The 22,543-nt window shown below is 38.1% G+C and overlaps 1 protein-coding gene across 1 annotated transcript in view; it reads right to left on the bottom strand.

Moving 5' to 3' along the window:
• Positions 1–22,543, bottom strand: part of LOC146593614 (uncharacterized) — a 166,095-nt gene that overhangs the window by 135,100 nt on the left and 8,452 nt on the right. Inside the window, exons 4-6 of the mRNA XM_085308958.1 lie at positions 11,993–12,079; positions 9,903–9,986; positions 4,451–4,620 (exon numbers count right to left, since the gene is read on the bottom strand). Coding sequence (XP_085165084.1) covers positions 4,451–4,620; positions 9,903–9,986; positions 11,993–12,079 — 341 coding nt within the window. The remainder of the gene's footprint in view (positions 1–4,450; positions 4,621–9,902; positions 9,987–11,992; positions 12,080–22,543) is intronic.

Genomic DNA, 22,543 nt, shown 5'->3' with positions numbered 1-22,543 from the left:
CAGTTAAACAGAGGTAACCATAAGACCTACTAGCACTCACATGGATGAAATGAGGATCATCATATTTACAGATTATGGAGATGTTTTAATATCAGAGTAACAGGCAGCATATAAATAGCGTAGCTAAAACAAAGTCATCCACCTTTAAGACACAGTGTAAGAGAACCAGCTTTTATATTCTTGACCTGCAACTCTTAGAAAAACAAAAAAATCACTATCACAGTCATTTAAAATCTTGGCAAAGAATAGCCATGTTTTGGTTGAGGAAAAGCCATCTTCAGTTCCGCATTGCTTTTAGATGCACACATATTCACATACATTCACAAAGAATGATCAAACCAGCTGCACAATGCTTAGCAGGCTACAGCTTTGACAGGTGAGGTCTGTAGATACCATCAGGATGTAAGTGACAGTATTATCCAGTGGGATAGAACATATATGTGATTGTGTTCTGTATGACTGAGGCCTGACCCTACTGATTAAATCCTGGTTGGCTTTAATCAGGGGAGGGAAATCTGTCGTTGTCTTATATAGGGCAAAATTTTACCCACATGTTATCTACCATTAATCAAACGAAAACTGATCACTGCAACATCACAGAAATTGATCTCTCTGTGACATGCCAAAGAATCAGAACAATGACGATATTGACCCTGGAAGAATACTGGGTCTCATGCCAAGAGGCATTAATCTTTTTTTAACCAAAGTAATGAAAAATCAGGTAAATCTTTTCAGGAAAGGTAACATTTTATTACTTTCCACCTGCAGCAAATAGCTCACTTCTTGCTACGCTAACTCTACTCTAGCTGGTACTGAAGAGCAAAACCTGYACTTTACTTTCAGAGAATCTTGAGTAATTCACACTGAGATCATGTATCAGTCATGTGATTATACAGTTGCAATGACCAAATCCTGCAAGCCCAACACAGAGGACTAAATGTAGTGACTGAATCCTGCCAAGGAAGAGAGACAAGTTATGAGCAAATYAGGTTTATTTAAGAATACTGACAAAGGTGCAGGAAGAGGATGGCCAAGCAGGAGAAATTTGTTCCACGTCTCCAGCAGTACTGATCCGTATAATTGCCAGACTATTAATTTCTTCTAAGAGAACCACCATAAACCTGAGTTATCACTTTTATTGTGATGACTTTTATTGTCTCAGTTTAGAAACAGCTGAAAATCCTAGAAATGGTATTGTTCCATGSCATTTAAATTAATAATTGGCAAGATTATCCTACCAAAAGACCATCAAGTGCAAAMGCATCTCAGTCACCAGAGTTTGTTTCATCCTCAGTATAGTCTCTCATGTTTTGAAAGCATCTTGCCTTTAATCAAGTATGTTAAGCCAATATTGTGTCAGGTCTCTCCTCTACACATTTCTTTGCACTATAAGATCAAGTTCTGCCTATAAGCCATTCATTCTCTGATTACAGATGTTTTCCTGTGGCATTTTGCACATTCAACTTTGTATCTACACAGCTTTTACCACAACACAGTCCCATAGCTATGATTGTCTCTCAATACAGTTTATTTTTCTTTATTAAAAGTAAATGTCATTAGGGCTTTTGAAATCACTAAGGCTGCATGCTAGGCCACAGGAAACAGTACAGCATTCCAAATTTAACATTCTTTAATGTGTTTGCTAACAGAACATTGACATCTGCTAATGCTTTCTTTACAAGAACCTATCAGATCAGATCTCCATATGTATTTCTCGCTGATCTCAACTATCAGTTTTTACATTTACAAAGAGATCATGAAGTAACTACATAACTTAAAAGTTCCAGAGCTAAAACCTTGCATAAATCATTTGTTTATTATGGAAGTGCATCTGCTGTTTCAAAAACCTTTAATCATGTGACCTTATGCATTGGGATGCTATTTAAACAAAAGCCACCCATCCACTGTGAAGCTACAAAGCAGTGAAGAAAAGCAATGGACAAAGAGACAGATAGTTAATACATAGCTGTGCTCTTTGTGCCAATGCTGCTAGCAAAACTCCAGTGTAATTCAGATGCTTCACTGGAGAGAGTTTTTGGCAGCCTAAAAAGAAGCAGCAGCTACTCAAGTGTGTTTCTGAWACTCACTTATAAAACCAGTCTCATGGACTGTAAACTCTCACTTGCTATTTTTAACTCTTGGGCTGCCATATTTGTTTTCATTTTGTCAATGCAAAGGAATGTGAAAGAGATGTCTAGTAGACTCCTTCACTCAGCCTGAGGGTTAATTACTCAGTTTGGTAGACGTTTGAAAATATTATGTTACCTCTAAAGGCAAAATTGATAGAAGCTTGTTTCAGACTCGCTTTATGTCATTATGGCAGATTAAATTAACTAATCATAAATTATRCTGGCTAAAATACATCTGTTACTCACTAGACCTGCTGAAGGAAGGGAAGATTTTTTTTCTGAATAAGTAGTAAATACCAAACAGAGAACTAAAGACTTTTTCAAATCAACAAACATACATTYAAACAACAGACACTGGAAGCATCCCAAAGATGGCAGTGAAGAACATGACAGTGGTCTAAAACTGGACATCTAAATATTCTGGAAAGGCCTCAACGCTGCAGTGCTGCAGGGTGCAGAGGGCAAAGAATTAAGATAGAAGGTCCATGAAAGACCAAGAAAGGGGGTGCTCATGCTAATTTTAGATATATTTGAATACCAGCATAAGGGGTCCATGTCTGCAGCCCATATTTCCAAAGACATCTTCCATTTTCTATTGAAAGTGGCTGAATACACCATTTATGTGTGCTTCCAAGGAAATGATGGACACATATCTCACTGACTTGGCTGCCAAAATAGATTTTATAGTGATCCTCCTGTTACATCTCACATTTCAGAATGTGGAGGTGACAGCTGGTGTCACATCAGCGTGGCATAGTTCTTAAATGGGACACAGAGAGCTGGAGTTAGAAAGATGCATGAGATGTAAAACTCTGGCATTCAGGATGCTTTCTATGCAATATTAAGTACTGACACAATGTTTTAAAGTTGATGATAGACCAGGTCAGTCAACCACATGTTAAATAAGGATTTTTTCTTTTCAATGAAAATWAGGAAAATGCCATCAAAATACTATATTTCATGGGGATTCACATATGTCCTTGTCAGTTAAAAAGCAGAATGTTGGTTCAGGGTGGCTGTGTGGCTTGCTTAAGTCTAGGAAATAAGCTTTGCTGAACATTACAAAAAAAGAGTGTAAATGGGATAGTCAACCTCCTAGGGACTTTACTTAGAAATAGGGTAAACAAAGGATTGCACATCACTTGTGCTCCTTCAGGTGCTGCAGAGTCTCATGAAGTTCTGTGGGGAATCCAAATAGCCCTATTCAAGCTTAGTGAGTGTATAAATTCTCAGTGCATTATGAAGTCCTCTGGAAACGAGCAGTCCCCTCTGTTTAGCTGCTCCCAGACTCCTCATCTRTAATCCTACTCCCTCAGTTCCTGACTTCTTCGGCACTATCTGAGCCTTTTTCCTTTGTATTTCCCTTCCACTTCGTGTTCTCCGAGCAATATTCCCCAGACAATTGCCARTGTGCATACAGCTATAGAAAACCAGTAAGAAAGAAATACCGCTACATGGAGATTTAAAGGGAATCAACAAAAAAGGGATTTTTTTCCCCCACCAAGGTGAGCAAGGCAATTTTGAAAATTAGTCCAGCAATGAAAAAGATCTAAAAACTTACTTTGAAAATAAAAGAAAACTTTAGATCACCATCAGTCACTGGGTAATCAACCTATTTTAAGCACATYGGATCCAGCGTGCTGTTCTCGTGTTGCTAATTAGAAATGATAGATTCATCAATTAATCTTTCCTTCTGTCCTCCAGTCTTGGTATGAGATTTTTCAAACTTCCAAGGGATAAATGGTAGTTAGGTGCCCACAACTATCATTTCAGCCCTGGAAAGTTGTACCTCTGTCAACATAATATCAATCTTGTCTTTTTAGACCATGAAATGACAAAAAGGAAATCATAAGAAGCTTAGGAAGTTTGAAGAATGCATCAGATTTATAATTTGGGAATAATTATATCCTCTGTACAATAAATATTATTACGTAATCCTTCCTGTGCTCCAGACTTAACTTCCTCATTGATAGATGAATATACCTCTGTTAAATTTGGCAGAGAGATGTCCCAAGCTTAGGCTCTTGATTGAAACTCAATTGCAATGCTTACTGTGGAGCAATCAGAGACACCCCACTACTTAGGAAAGAAGCAGTGAAGGCAATTTTTTTTACACACTTTGAATGGAGACAGAGATAAAGGTTCTGTTAGCTTCACAAAATTCCAGTGGCATAAAGCAAGCCACTGAAATGGGTTATCTTTTCTCCTTTCAATAGATGTATCACTGGGCAGTGAAATAGAATTGGGGTGTACAAGGTTAACAAGGCAGCATCATGTTATAAAGCAAGCGATAAAATTGTCTTATAGTTCTTAACTCTGACCTGTTCCAGTGAAAAGCTGCCAAGCAGAATTATGTCATCCTGAACATCTCTCTCAAACTGTTCAATATATGAAGGAATCACTTCATCTTCAACCTCTCTATGAAGGTCACGTGTCTTACTGAAGCTGACAGGCATCACRGACTCTGAAAAATCTTCACTGACGACACAGGCTGCTTGAAATGAAAGTGGCAGATTTTCTTTTAGCAAATGAGGTTTAGCAAATGCTTAGTACCTCTCAGTTATTATGTTTGGCCCACCAAAATTTTAATACAACTGCTGATGCCATAAAACAAATACAGATAAGTAACAACAGTAAAACAAGCGGCAAATTCCAAGCATCATTGCCAGGAAAGCCATCCTCAAGAGCAACATCTGTGTACAGAAAAAGAGTTAAGATGTACAGTTTGTTGGACAGTAAGTTCACAAGGGGTGCTGTTTATACTCACGGTCACTTTACTCCCACGTAAATTACTGATGTTAAAGGAATTTTAATCATCAGAATTACTTTGCCTTATAGTTTTATGAAAGATTAGGAATAACAGGAATTCAAAGGGTTTTTTAGGCAGAGCCACACCAATCATTTCATCTTCCTCCCACTCATCCTGGAGGATTGAATTCCACCCCCAGGTGTGTGTGCTCAGCTCCTGCCTAATTAATTGGGTCCAGTTCTGCTCTCACTCACCTCATTCCACTGATTTCACCGTGATGACGTATGCAGAACTAAAGGATATGTGCTGTATTTAACTAAAATTAAATCTCATTCATAAAGTCTGCCTTAAAGACTACTTGCTTTCTTTTTTCAGTCTAATTTAACATACTACTTCAAAATGTATCTTCTCACTGACATCTGCTACAGTACTACTACTAGTTTGGGTCAAAAATACAATAAAGCCAACTCTTTTGCTCATTTCTCCGTGGTAAGATTACTAAGAAATGACAGATACCAAGTTGTACACATCTCACCTCACTTTGCTTGCCTCATTTTTGTATATATAAGTGCGTGTCTTTATAGGTCTCTGTGTCTTTTTTTCTGCAAGAAAATTCTGTATCTWGTTATTTGCCTTTCTCTTTTTCCATCCTAAGACAAGAAAGTGGTTAAAACTTTTTTTTTCTCACTCCTCTTTGAAGTCTTTCATTCTCTAATGAAGACCAGAAAAGGAAAGATAAAACTAAGGCTATTAAAATCTTCAGTTTTGCTCACTACTCATTGTTTAATGACTTTAATTGTTGAACTTCTTGAGTACTTAAATCACCTCTGTGCCACCAACACACAGGAAGTAGTTTTTTATTTAATTACAACAGGCTACAAATTCAAAATCATGTTGGGGGAAGCGTACAGTAGATATAAACAACCCAAACTATTACCTTAGGGTACGCAGAACCTCTTCATGTAGCATCTTACAAGCCTAATGAAAATTGATTTGACCTACAACTATTAACTGTAGAAACAAAACGACATTTACATTTAAATTTASTGTAACATTAAGGGTTTGGCTAGGAGAGAGAAAATCCAGGAAGTGCTGGAAAAGAAAACATTGCCAACAGCAGAGGATGTAGTCTTGCTGGTTCCCTTCTGTACTGTGTTGTACACAACAGGCCATATGCTTAATTGGTATAAATCAGTTGCTTACTGCTTTTACAGGGGCAATGCAAGTTTACAACCTGGGAGGACAGTACATTCCTACCTCAAATCCTCTAGTTACAGATAGATAAGTATTATATATCAAAAGAGGAACAAAAGCTTTCAGTCTGCAAGGCAACCATGCAGTGGTTCATCAAAATATCCTTGCTCAATTTGTGTTTATTACTTTTGTGAGCAATTATACTTAATGAATTTGGTTTTGGTGGAAGACACTGGACGCATAGAACTGTTCTGTGGATAAACAGCAAGAGAAGAGGGAAAATGTTTTCAAAAGCCTTTTCAAGGGAAGTAACTATTGAAAACACACAGATAAACTATGATTCAGATTTGGAAAGTGATGAAAACATAYATACATTCACTGAAAGCAGAGTTGGAAGAACTGCTCATTTGATGAAGTTAGAGACAGAAGAACTGGKTTTTTTCAGCCAGTTGAGTCCCTCCATACTGGCTTTTTAAAAAAACCTTTGACTCTCAGTCACCAGTAGCGGCTCTTGGMTGAACTGACTCATAGGTTAGAGGCTTGAGTGCTGATCTCATAGTTAAGATTGACCAAAGTAAAGCCTCGTCCCCCTTGCTGTCCAAAATCAGTCACAATGGTAGAAATGCTACTGCTTTGTCAACACTAAAGGAATTGGCTGAGAATTTACAAGGAAATTCATGGATAGACTGATCAATCCATTAAAAACTGCCTTCTGCAACATGTTAGCATGTGTCAAACTTTTCATTGCCTTGACTGTACTTACTAGTGTAAACGTAGTTTAATGTAGTGTAGTTTAAATCATTTGTTCTCCGTAGCACAGTTCATATTTGCAGATAATGTGCCATAATTAAAATATATTATCCAGTACTTGTTCAGCTATTTGTAAGGGCAGCACGCAATACACGGGTCAGGCTGGAAATTCAGCTCGTTTGCAAGTGGGCTATTGAGTCATCAGAGACAAGGACCTCCCTTAACTCGTGAGGTCCTTGGGCAATCATACCCACTGAGTCACAGCCATGATTTGGTGAGTAACGAAGCCCTGTCAGAACAAAGCGTTCTTCCCAGTCAGAGTTTTGCCCAGCTGTTCTAACTTCCAAAGGGTTTCCCAAGTCCCTGGATGCCTGGAGCACCAGCACATGGACAAGCAGGCCCAGCACCACTGCCTGGGCTCGCTACACACCAGGACAGCAAAGCCCAAGCATGGCAAGCAGGAGCATAGTWGAAAAACATTTGAAGTGGACTTCTTTTAATCCCATGTGTGTTTGTCAAAATAGCAATGGTTTGTGTACGCAGATGATGAGAATTTAAAACTAGGTCCACCAGACTAGACCTGAGCACAGCTCCAAATATGTAAAGCAGCTCCAAATCCATGTAGAAAATGCCATTTTCCTGCTTGATTCTAGAAGACTATGTACACATTATACCTAGCAGTACATGTCACGCGTTGGTTGCAAACAACTAAAACATTGGAAAATATTTTCCTTTAATTCTTCTATTGTTGTTAATATAATTGAAAATGTTTTTCTGCAGCATGCCATCATTTTAGACATGTGCAGATCACAATTTAAAATTGTCTGATAGATTTTGTCCCCACGTAAAAGAGGTACAGTCTACATCTTTCTCTAAAAAACAGACAATCAGTGTTGCCTTTTAGAATATGATCTAACATGTACCACAAGAGTGACCAACAGGTTATTGAGTGACAATATGCTGTAGCACGTGCAATGATATAAATTCTGAGCTATGTTATTTCTTTTCCTTTGGGGATGATCTATTAATTAGGACTGTGTGACTACGTGATTTTTCAGTTCAGTGGTCAAATAAAACAGAAGCAGTTCTATAAGGAATGAAACCAAATGAATCCTAGTTTTCTATGGATTTTTTGATGTCTAATATGGGTCAAGCTCCCATATCAGCTTTTCCCTCAGTGGAGACATTAATAATGCTTGTCTGCTCTGTTCAGCTGCCCAGTTCCATGCAACCAGTAGGGAAGTTATATCTGTAAGATTTTTTGCTCAGTTAAAGAAAAAGGCGGGGCAGGGGGGACTGGATACAAYAGGTTAAAAATTTTAGAGGGAGATTTCACAAACTGCCAGAAATAAATATAGCTAGATATACACACAGAGAGGTGGTACTGGACAAGCCTCACTTCCTTAAGAAAATCTTGCTCTGATCAAGCCCAGTTTACAATCTGTTCAAGTCATTATTCACTCAAGCCAAAAAAAACCTCAGTAACAAATTCACCTAGGACGGGATACAACATTCATCCTCAGCTGTGATTCTGATGCCCTTTGCGGCACTTTTAAGGCACCGAGGCACTACTCAAAACACACTGAGGCAGTAGTCAAACAGCACTTAGTCACACAGCAGTATTTTGAGGCTAAAGGTACTGAAGACCATGAAATGCTATAACTGTTAGTAGAAGGGGACAACATAAATACCACAGAYGGAGACCCCATGCCAATATTTCCAATAGAAACAATGTTGACTTCACCACAGCCAAGCATGTTTTTACTTTAAGCTATGCTGTTACAGGGTAAAAGCAACAATCAACCTGCAGGATTGCTTTGATCTTTTTCAGTAATGCAGAGCTCCACATTAACACGCAACAAAAGACGGCTTGCCAACAATTTATTGAAGTTTTTTGCTTAAACTATCTGCACGAATTTAGCTATGGTGGTTGTACTTTCTTTTCCTTGCATTTAAAGTAAGACAAAATGGGTTTCAAAGATATTGCTGACATGACTAGTGTCAGCTGAAAGGATTTTAAGCAACCCTTAGCAAACAAARATGTCTGCCTCTTCTAGGAAACGTTGCTCACAAGCTCAACAATCATGAAATATGTTGCAGCTCCTGGCACGGCGGTGCCRCAGGCAACTGCCTGGGCCAGCTCTCTGACAGAGTAGTCTCTGGTAACTATAGGGGATGTTTGTTGTCGCCCCATGCAGATACCAAAGAACAGAAAACACTTTTTCACAGAAGACTTCTGCTGAAGAGTGTGTGCTTGGTGCAGGAGAAATACTCAAAAACACAAGGCCAGCACTGAGTTTGAGGCTTATTTGCATGTCACTTCCATTTGAAATGAAGTGGCAGGTATGCACACCATGTACAGGCTGTGCTGGTAATGTTTTTGTGTACTAAGTGGATGTTAAAAAAAGGATTGTCAAAAAAATGTAATGCCAAAGTAAAGCTGTGAGCTTGAATCATAGAATCACAGAATGGTAAGGTTGGAAGAGACCTCTGGAGATCATCTAGTCCAACCCTCAGTGTAGCCCCGTATGGGGATTGAACCCATGTCCTTTGCATTAGCAGCGCCACGCTCTAACCAACTGAGCTAAAACTGCCCCCTAAGTAACCTCTTCTCCTGCATTTTTCTTTTTTCACTATAGATGGAACATCAGATTGGTATTTCTAACAAAGTCATAGAAAATATTCGCTTGCTTGCCTATTACAGTGTAAATCTTCATACAGATAACCTCAAGCAGCATATCAAGTGACCAGTGCATATGATGGATGGCCCAGCCACTTATGAGCTTAAATAAGGATTTAAATTTCTAGCTTTGAGCACATAGGCTAGGCTTTTCCCACTCCTCATTCATTTGGGTGGAATTTGACAAGCAGCCCAAAGAAAGCATGCCACTTAAGTTCCACTTAAAACCACATAAACATGGAACAAAATGAAAACATTTGGGGAGAGACTGTGCAGGCTCACATTAAAAGCAGTATCCCTTTTGCTTTGAGTTCAAGGGTATGGATGAGTCTCTGCCTTTGTCATCCAGACTTAATAGAGGGTTTTTTTTTCCTTTATTCTGCATTATCTTATTATTTACCTCGAGAGTTTGCCATCTTGCTTTCTTCATCCAGAAACTTCATCAAATCTCCATACAGGATTTGCTCAGCAAATTCCATAGGATCTTAAAAAAACAGTGGGAAATCTATTTTTCTTCTAGTACTATTTCAGGAAATAAAAATTTTATATTATAAATAAAGGTGMACAAAGACAGAAATTAAGAAACCCTTTGGCCCTTAAAATTAGTTTAAGAGCATTGATAATTGCAGAATTGAGTGTACTTTTCTTCTCAGCTATGAAAAGTAGTTTAAAATCAAAAATGTATGAATGAACAATTTTGAAGCATGTGCAATTTTATATCCTGATTTGGACTAAAACCAGTTTTGCATTTCTGCTAATAATTTGTTTTAAATTATTGTTTATATTCAAAATGTCAGCTGAATTCTATTTGGCTCCTTAATAAAAATCAAACTATTTATTTTTTTTCTAATATGATTTTGGATCTTTATTTGAAATTTTACCTAGCTGTCCACGATAGTAACATATTATATAGCATGAATAACCATTACAGTACCCCATGAATTCCTGCTCTGTGGCTGTTCTTTCAAATTGCCAGTAGCATCTGCAGATTTTTTTAAAAAGAGCAAGACTCACGCACACATCTTTTTCCAGGAGACCTAAAATCACCTCAGGAGTCTAGCTCAAGAAAGAGATCACCAATAGAAGTTTGTCCCTTCTCGAGGTCTCCCAGATCCTGGCTTCTCTAAATCTGTCAGKGAAGACAGGCAAGCTAAAAAGATGAAGTGTATACGAGGTAGGTCATTTGAAGCATAGTTACCAATGACCTCGGATGCCCTTTTTCAAGTGTTTTAAAGTTTTTCAAATGATAAATATTCTTTATCATAAAATTACAGTGACAAWCTTTGAGCCAGAAGTTGAATTCCACTTCCAAGAAATCACGCTACTGTCCTATACAAAGGACAGGGAAATTACAGGGGTTAGATGTACTTTGCCTTGTAATCCTAAAATCATCTTGTCTTTTTTCTCTAGTACACAGAGAGTCAAGTTATTGGTGTGTGTTAGAACCTGCTTTTCTCTCAGTTGCATGCACTTTTCCTCAAAATTTCAAATCTTTGTTATAGCCACACGTAGTAAAATCTTCTCATGAACTTCAGAAGTGGCCTGTTTTGAGACCCAATAGAGTAGACAAAATCTCCCATCCACCTGAACTCAGATTTGACTACAATTGTGTATCTAGATTTGTACTGCAGTACAAATAAGCACAAGGTTTTTTTTTAAAAAAAAAAGTGAAGGGCTAGAAAGGTAACACAGGAGAACTCAGTCTTGCGTGCTATCAAGTTGTTAGCACTTAACAGCAGGAGCTGGGCCAAAGCACTCAATGCATAGCTAAGCACTTCATTACCATGATGATGTTCTTACTTAAGTCCATGCAAATTCAGGCAAGCCCGTTCGCACCCTTTTTATCTAAAAGCCAGGACAGCAAAGGAGAACTTCTTCTGCTCACAGGGAAAGACAATACCTCCCACTTAATCTCTCTCATACCTAGGCATAACTTCTGTTCTGCCAGTACTGTGGAGTCACACCCTCCCACTCCTTGATATTCAAAGCATGGGTATCAACCATAGACAATAAAATTAAACATTTTGGACAAAGTGGCAAAAAAAACCTAAAAAGCAACCTGATGTGCTGTGAACACTTATGTACTCCAAGGTTTCTCTTCTGTTAGGCAAGCACAGTTAAGTTCAAAAAAGCTTCCTCTTGAATGAGGACATTGGGATTGAAAAAAAAACAGTTTGGTATTCGGTTCTGCACTGGGTATGTTAATTAAAGAGAAAATGGTGTAGACAATTTTCTTGGAGAACGCTTCATTCTACTGCTATAATAGCTAAGTGAACACAGCACAGTCTCACTTTTACTTGTCCATTAACTCTCTGTCCTTGATCAAAGACTACGTATACTGCCCATCACGTTCATAGTGGGTAAGGCTTATAATTTAAATTGTAAACCTCAATATTTAAATGGAACTGCATATGTGATCTTTGTCACCTCATTTTCATGAATGGAAAAGAATATTCTGACACCAAAATTACATACTTAATTCTGCCTCACCTTCTTCACTGACCTCCATCCCACACTGTCTTGGGTTTATTTCCTCATCCATCAACGGGTCAAAGTAATTTCTGCTGTATTCATTTCCTGTGGAAAGCACATGAAGTAAGGGTCAGCGATTATTAGAAGCACATGAACCGAAATGTTAATTTTGAAATCGACACCAGTAAGCAAAGGGGCATTTTTTGCTACTTTATAAGCTTAATTTTTTTAACAAGTCCTCTAAGCCTTCTACTACAGCAATTATCATCTTGTGAAAGGTCAGAAAAGGTAATTCTGGAAACAAGTGCACTTTATGTTACTTTTGCTCAGAAACTAATGAGAAAAATTCTCAAATTTAGATGATGGAATGATAAGAAACATTAAAAAAATCCAGCACCCCAAACTTAAGCCAAATTATTCTTGAAACACATTTTACAAGCGAATTTACCCATACTGCAGGGAAATTTGTGTTTCACAGCTGACCCTCTCAGTTTCAACAGTTTTAAATTTCATCACTGAGGTTTCAACGTCTGGTGCATCTTTAATACTGTATTCAACCAGAGAAGTGTTTAATTACAGAGGAGATACTAGAATACTGCCTCATTAATCTGAACAGCAATTATATTCAGTTGGGCTAGGTAACTAATCCAAGATTTTGATGGGAGAGAAACACTCATTTTAGCACTTTCCATTTCAATAGCTAGGTTTATCTGCTCTTCAGAAACTAATCAAGTTTACCAAAAAAAAAAAAGTCATTTGTTAAACTTATCAAGGAATAATGCAGTATCTAACTGCCTAGAGGATCTTCCTGTGCCATCAGCAAGAAGAATTCTCTTTCCAGAGGGAAGGGAAGCCTTTTTCTCAAAATGTGTCCATCCTCCAGCAAAAGTGCTACTCTCCATTTAATTCATCATTACACATATTGGATTTGCAAATATAGTCAATTATTACTAAACAGAGAAAAAAGTAAAATAATTAAGTCCAAAACAAATTTTAAAATTGCATAWATAGATATAGACCTATGTCCTAGAAAATACCTGAGAGCTAAATATAGGAGAGGGTTAATTCATCCAAGATACACTACAGTAGTCTACWGTATATTTGTTTTAGGATCAAAAATAATCTGAGCAACAGCTCCTTTTCAGAGACTAAATGAAACTTTGATATGAAACTAGGTTTAATTTATATTTCTGGACTGGCACATTTTGACTGTCAGTCTCTGTTCCTTCAATGTAGTAAGTACAAGAACTGAAAATTTGCTTTACCTTGAGGTCTCAATAAAGAAAAAATAAATGAGTTTCATTTTTGTTACTTTATCTGTCAACAACTACTAGGCTGGTATGAATCTTGGCAGTATGTAATCAAAGTCTTATGTACTGCAATAACAGAGCCATTCTACCTTATTCACTGTAATTGTTTTTCTCTAGCACAAAGCATCGTGATGTTATATGAACACCCCTTCACATGTTGGTATAATAATTCACCCATGTGCTAAAAAAGAAAATGATGATGCATCTCTTTATTCAATTACTTCCTAGCTATAAATGTAAATTTCTGGGAAGTATAGATTGTAACTATAGAAGCAAAATTTGGCTAGCACACAGACTTTTTGCTAAGTCTTAACATCACTGTAGCTTTTACTGAATTTTAATACCGTGTGTTTTTGTCCTATGGGTTTGGCATTAAACTCCAAGGAACAGACTTTTAGAGAACTCTTCTGGACAAAATAATTGGCATTTAGAAGGAAGTGTCATGTTAGATTTGAGTTTATGAGGCAAGGAAACAATTATTTAAAAAAGAGATACACCGATAAATGCTGTTAAACTATTTGCTTTTTGATTCTCTTTTTTTTTAAAAAAAAGAAACTACAACAACAACCACCCAAACACATCTTTCAGAAGTGAGTATGAGATATTTTGTTCAGGGCTCTGGTCCTGTCAAAACCACACATAATTAGAAACACACAGTTACTATGAATTATAAAGAATGACCAGGTTTGATTTTTCTGAGTAACATAGCAACATACATGTTTTAAGGACTACATGAATACAATAAGCAGTAATGCTAGAATTACCTCATTATAGTAATTTTTAAAGAGAACAAAGCATTTTAAACTACAAGRTTCCCCCAAAGACTTACAGAGAGTCTTTCTAAAGAGTAGATATCATTGCTAACACTAGATGATTGGTTTTGTCCCTGATTTTATTTTTTTTCTTAATTTTGCRTACTTTGTAAGCTCAACCATGGGCTTCAGTTGTGACCAGGTCTGGGCTCTGGGCAGGCCCTGAGGTTCATTGGGGTGTAAGAAGGTGGGGGTTACTTTAATTTTAAATTACAGAATGATCAATTTTAGTCAACGYAACATGCTGCCAAAGGCATTTTGCTAATAACATTTTGTAAGCATGTGAATGGATTACTAATCATTTCACATTTGCTTTTGGAAATATTTGAAAGTGTAGAACATGTAAATTAACAGTCCACTAAGGAATTCACATCACTCTGCTTCATGGTAAAAACACAGTAAAGTAAATGTTAATACAGTGCTTGCTTGCAGGTATTTTGAACAACAGTGCATAACTTGGTGTTTTCAGACACCAAGTTACTTGGAATACTTTCTCTAGCGAAGAGCAGACCAGTTTGGACACACAAGTCTTTGCTTTGAGCTGTAGGTTCAACCAAACCCAATCCAGTTCTCAGTATCATATCACTTCATGTAGAAAACATAATGGATAGTTCAATACCATCAAAATTCAAGCGCAAAAACATAAAATAACTGCAAGTTCAAATAAAACTGGAAAGAAGGGTGTTGGCACAACAGTGATCAGGTGGGAATTTATGCAGTTTTAATTAAAGCAAGAGGAGTTGCTAATAAAATTAGCATAATCCTTGGATGCAGCCCATGGGACTACACACACATTACTGAGACTGGATAAAACTCTAAGATGGCTTTTAAGCTAAGATGTCTGCAGTCAATTATACAGTCTATGTCCTGAGAGTACCACAGAAACRGCACAACTAAGCTGCTTTTCTACAAGGTCTTCTACTCCATAAGGAAACTAGATAGTTTTATCAGCATCATATGATAGGTATAGCAAGGAATTSCTATGACATTGAGGCAATTATTCCATTGTCCTTCATACAGTACTATTGATCTAGGTTTTGAGTTTACTGCCAAACCCAAGTTGCACATGAGAAAAACAAAACCCCCAAACATCTGTGTGGACAAAACTCTGCTGGATTTTTCCAGTATCTCCTGACTCATGTAAAAATTGAGGAATTCTTAATAACCAGGTGACYGCTGACTAAAAGCTTAGAATAACATTCCCTGCTGCTGGTTTTCAGAGTGACGTTGAGTCTTGGGGAAAACAGAAAAAATTCTGACGTTAGCAAATTTTCATTATAAGACAGGATGCAATTATGCTCTGAGCAGACTTGCCTCATYGACCAATAGCTCTCCTGTTTCAGGTAGCAACAGAGTCAACAGCTGTCTCTACCAGTGACTCGGAAGAACATTACTGTACTTTATAGGGCAATTCATAAAGGCCTTCTGCGTAACACAGAATAAGGCAGAGGGATCTTGGAAAAGATGAGATCTCAATCTGAGGCAGCAGAGTTTKGACCTAAAGTGCTTTTGAAGCATAATAAAGCAGCTGGGAATAGAAAATTAGTCCACCTTTCCATGTAGGTGCCTTACAGCACTGATTTCAGAAGCATTTCTTGTTTGTGGACATAATGGTAAATCCTCACTATTTCCATTCAAAAGAATTTCACTTATTTCCCTATGAACATTTTTCATTTTATTTTGCAGATATGGTGCTTTGGCCAACCTAAACATAAGAATCTACRTTTGCAGATTTCTTGATTTCTGGATGCAAAGAGTACGCAAACTCCCTTTTGAGCTGAAATACCTGGGGTCAGATCCGAATCCCCTCTAAGAAAGGTGTTTATTTATCTTGGTCACCAGCAACTGAAGTTTGGAATCAGGAGAAAGTGAAAGAGGGATCCCACCTCTCACATTTCCAAATGCTTAATTTATTCATCTTTCCTCAAGGTACGGTATGTCTTGGGAATAGCAATCCCATTCACCCATTTCCACAATTCAGTACCTACATTAATGAAATTTCATATCTATAAGTTACTACTTTGTTGATACAGGCCTTCACTTCTAGTCTGCAGTTTTGGAAAGAAAATTTATAAAGAATAAAAAAAAGTCAAAACAATTACAATATAAGAGTGAGAAGAAAGAAGCCAGTCCCCTTTAAAATAGTCCTCAGAGAATTCAGAAGAGAAGAAAAAATAAAAATCGTCAATGAAAATGCGTAAGCAGTGAGTTCAGGGAGAATGAAGAACTGACTGGATTTAAAATGAATTCATAGATACYTGGCTAAAACAACAATTTAAAACTGGAAAATAATTTGAGAAAGTTTGAGACTTTCACAAGAAAGCATTCCAGGTTTTCATTCCAATATTTTGTGTTGCTAAACTTACATCTGAATGTTAAAAAGATGCTAAAAATGAAACCTTAGTTTTGAAGAACACTATGAATTGAGATATAATCCCCCATGCAACAGTAMTTCTCAGTTTTCATTTTGTCAGAAAAATTTAGGGAATTATTATGAGTTGATCCGAAATGAATTTTTGGTTTAGATTTTTAATTTTAGCCGGTGAATCAAGATATCAATTATGCTTACCTCAGAGCTAGTAGCCACTACAAATGCTTTATTTAAATTTATAGAGGCTGATCTATGTTACATCTAGAAGCTGAAATAAGATGTATTATCATTATTTTACATTTAAATCTAACATTATCATCTGTATTTTAAATATAGTATGTTATCTATATTATTTAAGATGTAGATCTAAAATAAGATTCCTGGGAACCATGAAGTTATTGCAGATTATCACCAAATATATCAGGAGATGCAATGTTTTACATAGAACTTCAAATTTTAATGAGTTCCAGGAAGAATTCAGTGAAAAATTATGTTTTAATGGCATCTTCAAACTGAAGAACATTAAGTAAGTGACTGGACAGTAGATTATATCTTGAAAACACAGCTTGTTAAATACTATCATCACCRGGTGACTTTTCAATTTTTAAGAAGTTTTAAAGATATCGTATGTCATTTTCCTTATCCCCAGCGGAGACCGTAGGTAAYGAGTAAACCACATAACTGTGTCTTATGTTTATATTGTAAGCCTTGAGTAAACTCACTTGTCAGCTTTGACAGAACATTGGCGAAGAGAGCCAAAGCAGCGCGCCCTGCTCCGCGCTTTCTGCAGCGCTTGCAGTATGCTGCGCTACGCTCGCAGCAGACACGGTTTCCTTCCCCACTCAGTTACTGGAAGACTGACTGAATTTGCTGCTCCTTATGCAGAGGTACAGCACGTTTCCACGTTGTTGGGAGGGTTTGGGGCTTTTTGAGTTTTTTTTTTGTTTTTTGTTTTTTTTTTCCTGTAGGCAACAGAGGGCACTGTACCAAGGGACGCCAGCGTAAGACCTGCAGTTTTTCCTGGGGAAATTATCTTAGTTGAAGACATGAGAAAAGACTTACTGATGATGATGGAGTTTGTTTAGGAATACTATTAGATAATGTGACATATGTCAATGGGGAAAATGGATACTGAGTACTCACAGGCTAGCTGGCTTACTTAGTCCCACATAAGTCTGCTGAAAGAGCCTACAGGAAAAAACGATGAGAATTTCAAGACTCAGACAATGCTACTGAGCAGCAAAGTACTCTTAAGAGTAATAAATCAGTCTTAAAAATATATATTCGGACACTTTATAAAAGAGTATTTCCCAATTACAAAAATGCATCTATTCCTTACAATTCTTCTCCCTATACCTTTCACAAATTCAATTTTAGCACATTACTTAGATGACTGGAAAGTATCCCTGTTGTTGAAATTGCATGCAATGGATCACGTTTTGCACACTACATTACACCTTGTGCCGTTCTGCTGATTTCAATTGGATTACACATTGTGTAATTCAACACAAAATTACTTCCAATGACAGCCCTTTTTATTCCTATGCATACATGGTGATCCATCATTGCCTGCATTCTGAGTTTGGCATTTCCATTTCAAGTCCCTGTAGGAATCAGAAAGCATGGAACCACATACATAGAACTGGAATTATTAGATATAAACTTTGTCACTATTTAAGAAAAAAGGTACAGTTTTGATTCATATTTCCAGTTCCATCTTTTATGCAAATCATTTTGTCCAACACAAATAGCCAGTGTAGCGAGCTCCCATTTACTTCATGCGCAGCACAAATGCGAGTTTCCAGCAGTTGCTTCTTTTTCATCTGCACTTWCTCTCTCTCCAGTGGTATCTAATGTATCTTTAGAATGAAATTAGATTCTTCTCTAAAAGCTTCAGCCTCCTGTTCTCTGCAATCAGACTGATTTTGATGCACTTGCTGATACGTTGATTATCAATCTGATATCCCACATGGCTGCTTCACATAGCCCTTTTTGTCTGCGCATTCCTAGATCTAGGTTCTGGCCCAGTTCTGCGAGTAAGCAGAAAAGGGCCTATTTTGCCCTGACGTAGTTGAACTACCGTTGGCAGCAACCATTCCTTAACAAAAGGTTTCTCTCTACTTTGGYTTTTGATAAGGAGCAGAACCGTTCCGTTTGACAGAGGGATTTTCCCTGTCGGATGCATGCAGCGTAGCGGCAGGAACATCAGCCCAGCTCCACAGCTAGGAGGAGGTGGCACAGCAGAACACCACGTAAAGATACTGATTTGCTCCCAGAAGCAGTATAGCCATGTTAATGCCACACTGTACCTGGGCTAATTAGGTGAATAGTTTTAGGTCTTCAGTCAAAAGAGCTTTCTCTGCCTCTCTTTTTTTTTTTTTTAACATAGTTAATCTCTGTGGGCAAATTTATTGGAGCATGATATGAGATGTTAACAGTGCCTGTTGCAGATAAAATGGTAGAATTAATTAGTGCTTTTGATTTTAGGAGATAATCTAGTTTTGAGAAAAGATTTGTGTATTGGGGATGATAGTAAAAAATGAAAGTTCCTTGTCATCTGGAGACAATTTTAACTTGAATTATCAACATTTAGGGTCAGACTGCCTCTAGCCTTTGTACAAGCGTGCAGGATACAGGGGAACACAATTAGCCTTTCTTTCATCTTCCATGCAAAAGCTGCAGAGTATCACAGTCTCTGGAGGTCTCYACACAACCACCTCTAAAAAGGCCAGGCGCAAGGTGAACCGCATAATGAAAGGATGCTTGGAGAGCCGCGTCCTTGGATTCTGCGGCTTGCATGTGCCATCTGTACCCTGGAAAGATCACATCCTAATTTGTTCTGACACATATTCCCCCTGCATGCTTGAGCTGGTAATTTACCTGTCTTGTAAAAATGTGAACCGTTCCATCCCACAGGACTCTCTGCAGCATTAGGTGGACCAAATTTGTGTAGTTCTGTGACTGTGGTATACGCTAAGTAGTTTGAACTGGTATAAGCCAGCTTGCACGTTACCTGCTCACAATACCTGAGGACAAAATGAGTATAATCTCTAGAGTAGGTGAACATTTGCATTGCAGGCCTGTAAGAAAACAAGTGCAGCAGGCTTTTGTGAAAGCATTGTTTGCGACACACATCATTCAAGTTTGAGCAATTGGCCCCGTATTCTGCTTTCAGCCAMGGAAAGTAACAACATTCCTGGAGATGTAGCGCTTGAGTAAGGACAGATTGCTGGAAACCCCTTCCTGGGCAGAGACTTTACTGAATATTAGGGCACTCTTCAAAGAGTTGTGGGTTTAAACCCCTCATAAAATAAGAGGAAAGCTGCTAGGGGCCCACCTTTAAATCAGGTGAGAGCACTAAGTCCTTGGCAATTGTGAAACAGGTAGATTTAGGTCCAAWCATTTTTCCCAGTGAAATTTGTTGGCAAATTTCTCCTCCCCTTAGGATGACCAACAGGAAAATTTCTAGCATGTTCAATATTTGCTGAAGGAAAGGAAGGGCTGAGAGTTCTCATAAGGAACCTTAACTTACAGGTATTTTCAGAAATAAATAAATTGTATAATTTGGCAAAGATAAGAAGATCATTGCAAGAAGACCTTAATTTCACAAAGGATATAAGATGGAAATGAAGGTGATAGTCCTGTTGCAATAAAAATAAATGCTTTATCTAGAAGATAGCATTTCTAAAAGCACAGGTAACAACTAGGTGAAAAAAAAATGTGTCTAAATTAACAACAGATTAAAAATGCCCTTCTTTCCTGTTTAGAGCTGATGCTCCACAGAAGAAACTGATCCAAGATCAGAAGGGATCAGCAAAGAGCCAGTATAGAATCACAAAACGAAAACAGGGTAGGACCTGCTTCAACCAATTATCTGGCTGATAATCAAGAGATTAATCTGTGTAAATAGTCAGTCTGTTCCCTTGGGACAAAATGAATATAATGAGATCTAACAGCAGTACCTGAACTTCATCATATAAGAGCAATGATGGAGAGCACAGAGCAGAAAAMGTTACTCAGTAATCTGTTCCTGAACCATCAGGAATAGACCATTAAATCTACTGATGACGATAAAATTTGGAATATTGTCCATAATAATACGGAATTACACTGCCTGAGATCTATGGCCTGACAAACAGAGCAATAGGCAAGGAGTCCGAGGTTTTATTCCTATTTCCACTACAGGCCTGCAGGGTAACTGCAGACATGGACTCTGTTTCCCCACCAACAAAGGGTGCAGCAGGAGCGTTGCACTTTGAGTCACTAGAAAGTCCCCACTGATCCAATCAGAAAGATGAAAAAGCCTCTAYAAAAAACATACTGGAAAGATTTCACTTGTTTTTGAAAACATTAACCAGTTAAATAATTTGTCTTTTTAAGGAGAAGTTCTGCTATCCAAGGGAAAGGAACAGACATCATGAAAAGTCAATACAGTGCAATGTAKCTGTGAATTAAGTTGTTTAAGCCTCAGATGCAGACTAGTTTCAACACCATCAATCTCAGTACTGGCTATTTCATCCTTAAATAATCTCTATTTATCTATTTATCTATCTACAGTGCTCTCCTGTGTAACCACAGCCAACTATCAGGAACAGGGTTTAAGGTGGACCCAAACAAGCAACCGCTTATTTCCACTCCTTTCTAGTATTCTTGGCATCGTAGTGTGTGAGARGGCATCTCAAAAGTAGGAAGAGGTTTGTCTAGAGAGCACTTTCCTCCAGCAATTGCTGACAGAGCAGCAGGCCATGACCCTCTTGCAAGATGGAGAAAATGATAGCACYCTTGTAGCTGTTATTCGCTGCAATTAAAAATACAGGTGACGGGTGRAAAGATAACAGAAAGGCAAAGCCATCTCTATGCCCTGCTTTTGAGTTCACAGCTTGAAAATCCAGCCTGATGTTTATACAATGCTTTGAACCTGTAATCTGCTAAATGCTGCGATTAAATRATTGTGCTTAAGGTTATAACTGGTTTTAAATTATACAGTTTAGCACCCAGCAGAATTAATGAGCACAGTTCTTCACTGAGTAAGTAACCCAAAGCAAGACTAGGGGCTGAGAGCTCGGAGAGAGCCCTAAGGTTTTGGAGGGGAGGAAACCCTAAAAGGAGGAGTATTCTGTTGGCATCTGAGGAAGAAAAGGGGAGAAAAGTGAAAGGGAGCAGTAAAGGGGCCTGAAAGACATTTACTTCACACAGTCTATGCCATTGTGTTTGACAGGCATTGCCCCTAAGGTAAAGAGGCCTGGCAAGAAGCAGAAAAAAAGACTGTCATTTTACTAGCATATCAAAGTTTGGGGCAACAAGCCATGCCTGTGTGCAWGCCTGCTCCCTGGAGAAATAGCTTCCAACATAGTGTTCTTGCCTCTTACAGAAGGGGAAAAAAAAAAAAAAGAGAGAGAGAGAGAGAGATTTCTGTGCCAAAATGTCTCTTGCTAACTGCACAGTGGCTCCCGAGAGCTGCAGGCTGAAGAGGAGAACCTGTGTGGCCATGTCTCATGTGCTGGTGGATGGTGGTAGTTCCCAATACCACACATGTATTTGCTGAGAGCTGAAATAGCAGCCACTACGCAAAGCTGCAGAGGTGGGTTAGAGCAGCTGCGAGGACTGATTGAAGTGCAGGAACGCCGGCCCCAGAAATTCATCCCCTGTGCTTTGGCCATCTCYGCTGGACCACGAGAGCAAGGCCACAGCAAGAAGGGCCTCATCTGCACCGAGGGTTGAAACACCATCAGTTATACGTTACTGCAGTTGTGTGCTGCTATGCTTATCTATACGTCTGGCTTTTCRTCTTCTCTCTTTAATGAAGTATTATTACACTTGGGAGTGAGGAAAATTAGCTCATTAGGTACTATAAGGTTTGGTTCAAATTTTCCCAGGTTCCCGCACAGGCTTGAAGCTGTTGTTTTATTAGCAGCCATTTACGAAATTGAACTGGCCCTTGTGACTGCCAAACAAGTCCTGACATAGAAGTTAGTCTAAGAATAATTTAATGCAAGGGTGGACTGGACCTCCAGAGGTCTCTTCCAAACTAGACTTTCCTATGATTCTGCATAAGACTTTTTTTTTTTTTTTTTTT

Source organism: Rhea americana, unplaced genomic scaffold (genome assembly GCF_003343005.1).
Source record: "Rhea americana isolate MKP2758 unplaced genomic scaffold, rheAme1 scaffold_288, whole genome shotgun sequence".
Lineage (NCBI taxonomy): Eukaryota > Metazoa > Chordata > Aves > Rheiformes > Rheidae > Rhea > Rhea americana.
The sequence above is the reverse complement of the archived record's forward strand: the minus strand, read 5'-3'. Positions and strand labels throughout refer to the sequence as shown.